We start from the raw sequence: 1,107 nt of genomic DNA, 5'->3' as shown, positions 1-1,107 counted from the left end.
ATTTTCTGTCAGTGCACCCTGTTGCCATTCCATTTCCCCACCCTGCACCCAATCCAGCTGCATTTTTCATCAGTTCACCCCGGCCCCATCGCATTTCCCCTCCTGCATCCTCAGTCCAGCTGCATTTCCCCCCCAGCACCCCAATCCAGCTGCGTTTTCCCCTTCCCCCAGTGCCTTTCCCCCCCGTACCCTCTGGTATCTGGGTGCTGCTGCGTCTCCTCGCAGCGCCCCGGGCCGAACATTTTGGGAGCCCCGGAGCCAGGCCAGGAGCTGGCATTGCCGAGGAGTGCGTTCCCTTCAGCGCCGTGCAGTTCAGGACCGGTACCTGGGTATTTTTCCCCCTTTTTTCAGGGATTTTCCCTTTTGTTTTCTCTGCCCTGCACACCAGGTTTACGCATCCACGAATACTTGTATTTCCAAGTGCTGAGCCCTGGAGACATCCGCTACATCTTCACCGCCACTCCAGCCAAGGATTTTGGTGGCGTGTTTGTAAGTATTTAGAACTGAATTTGCCTTGGGTCCCTCATCCCAATATTTCCCCCCCGCGCAACCCGGTGATTTGCAGCCTTTCGTAACCATGGAGCTAATCGCTCGTCCATGAGCCTTCCCTTAGGAAGGAGGCACACGCCTGGTCCCTGCCTTCGGCCTCAGCAGGCTCTCAGAGGGGGAATTGGGCCCCACGTGTGTTCCGGGAGCGCATGTCCCACACATTCCACCTCCAAGGGCTGAGACAGGCACAGCCATGTCCCAGGAGAGCTGGTTGGGCTCCCCTGGGGAAAGGCAGAGATAAGACCTTTCCCTGAATAAACCCGGGGTCGGCAGGGGGATGCAGGAGCCGGGAAGCATATGGGATATCGAGGAGCAGAGGAAAAGACGCTCTCTAGCCCTGCACGTCTTCCTTGGAAGTACTTGTATGCACGGATGGTGCTGTGCCTCAGTTTCTCCTCCCCGTGGTCACACCAAGGTCTAGGCCAGGTGTTGAGTGAGGTCAGGATGGCTCTGTGGAGGCTGGAAAGGGGCAACCAGCATCCCTGCACCCTAAATCTCCTCATGAGCACACCCTGCGTGGGGATGAGCAGGGCACAGGACAGCGAGGACGGCCGTGGC

At 58.2% G+C, this 1,107-nt stretch overlaps 1 protein-coding gene across 1 annotated transcript in view; it reads left to right on the top strand.

Annotated features, from left to right (window-relative positions):
* Positions 1 to 369: 369 nt before the first annotated feature.
* Positions 370 to 1,107, top strand: part of PRADC1 (protease-associated domain containing 1) — a gene marked incomplete at its 5' end in the record, with an annotated part of 2,549 nt that continues 1,811 nt past the window's right edge. The window contains one exon of the mRNA XM_010159469.1: positions 370 to 489. Coding sequence (XP_010157771.1) covers positions 370 to 489 — 120 coding nt within the window. The remainder of the gene's footprint in view (positions 490 to 1,107) is intronic.

Source organism: Eurypyga helias, unplaced genomic scaffold (assembly GCF_000690775.1).
Source record: "Eurypyga helias isolate BGI_N326 unplaced genomic scaffold, ASM69077v1 scaffold39409, whole genome shotgun sequence".
Classification (NCBI taxonomy): domain Eukaryota; kingdom Metazoa; phylum Chordata; class Aves; order Eurypygiformes; family Eurypygidae; genus Eurypyga; species Eurypyga helias.
The sequence above is the reverse complement of the archived record's forward strand: the minus strand, read 5'-3'. Positions and strand labels throughout refer to the sequence as shown.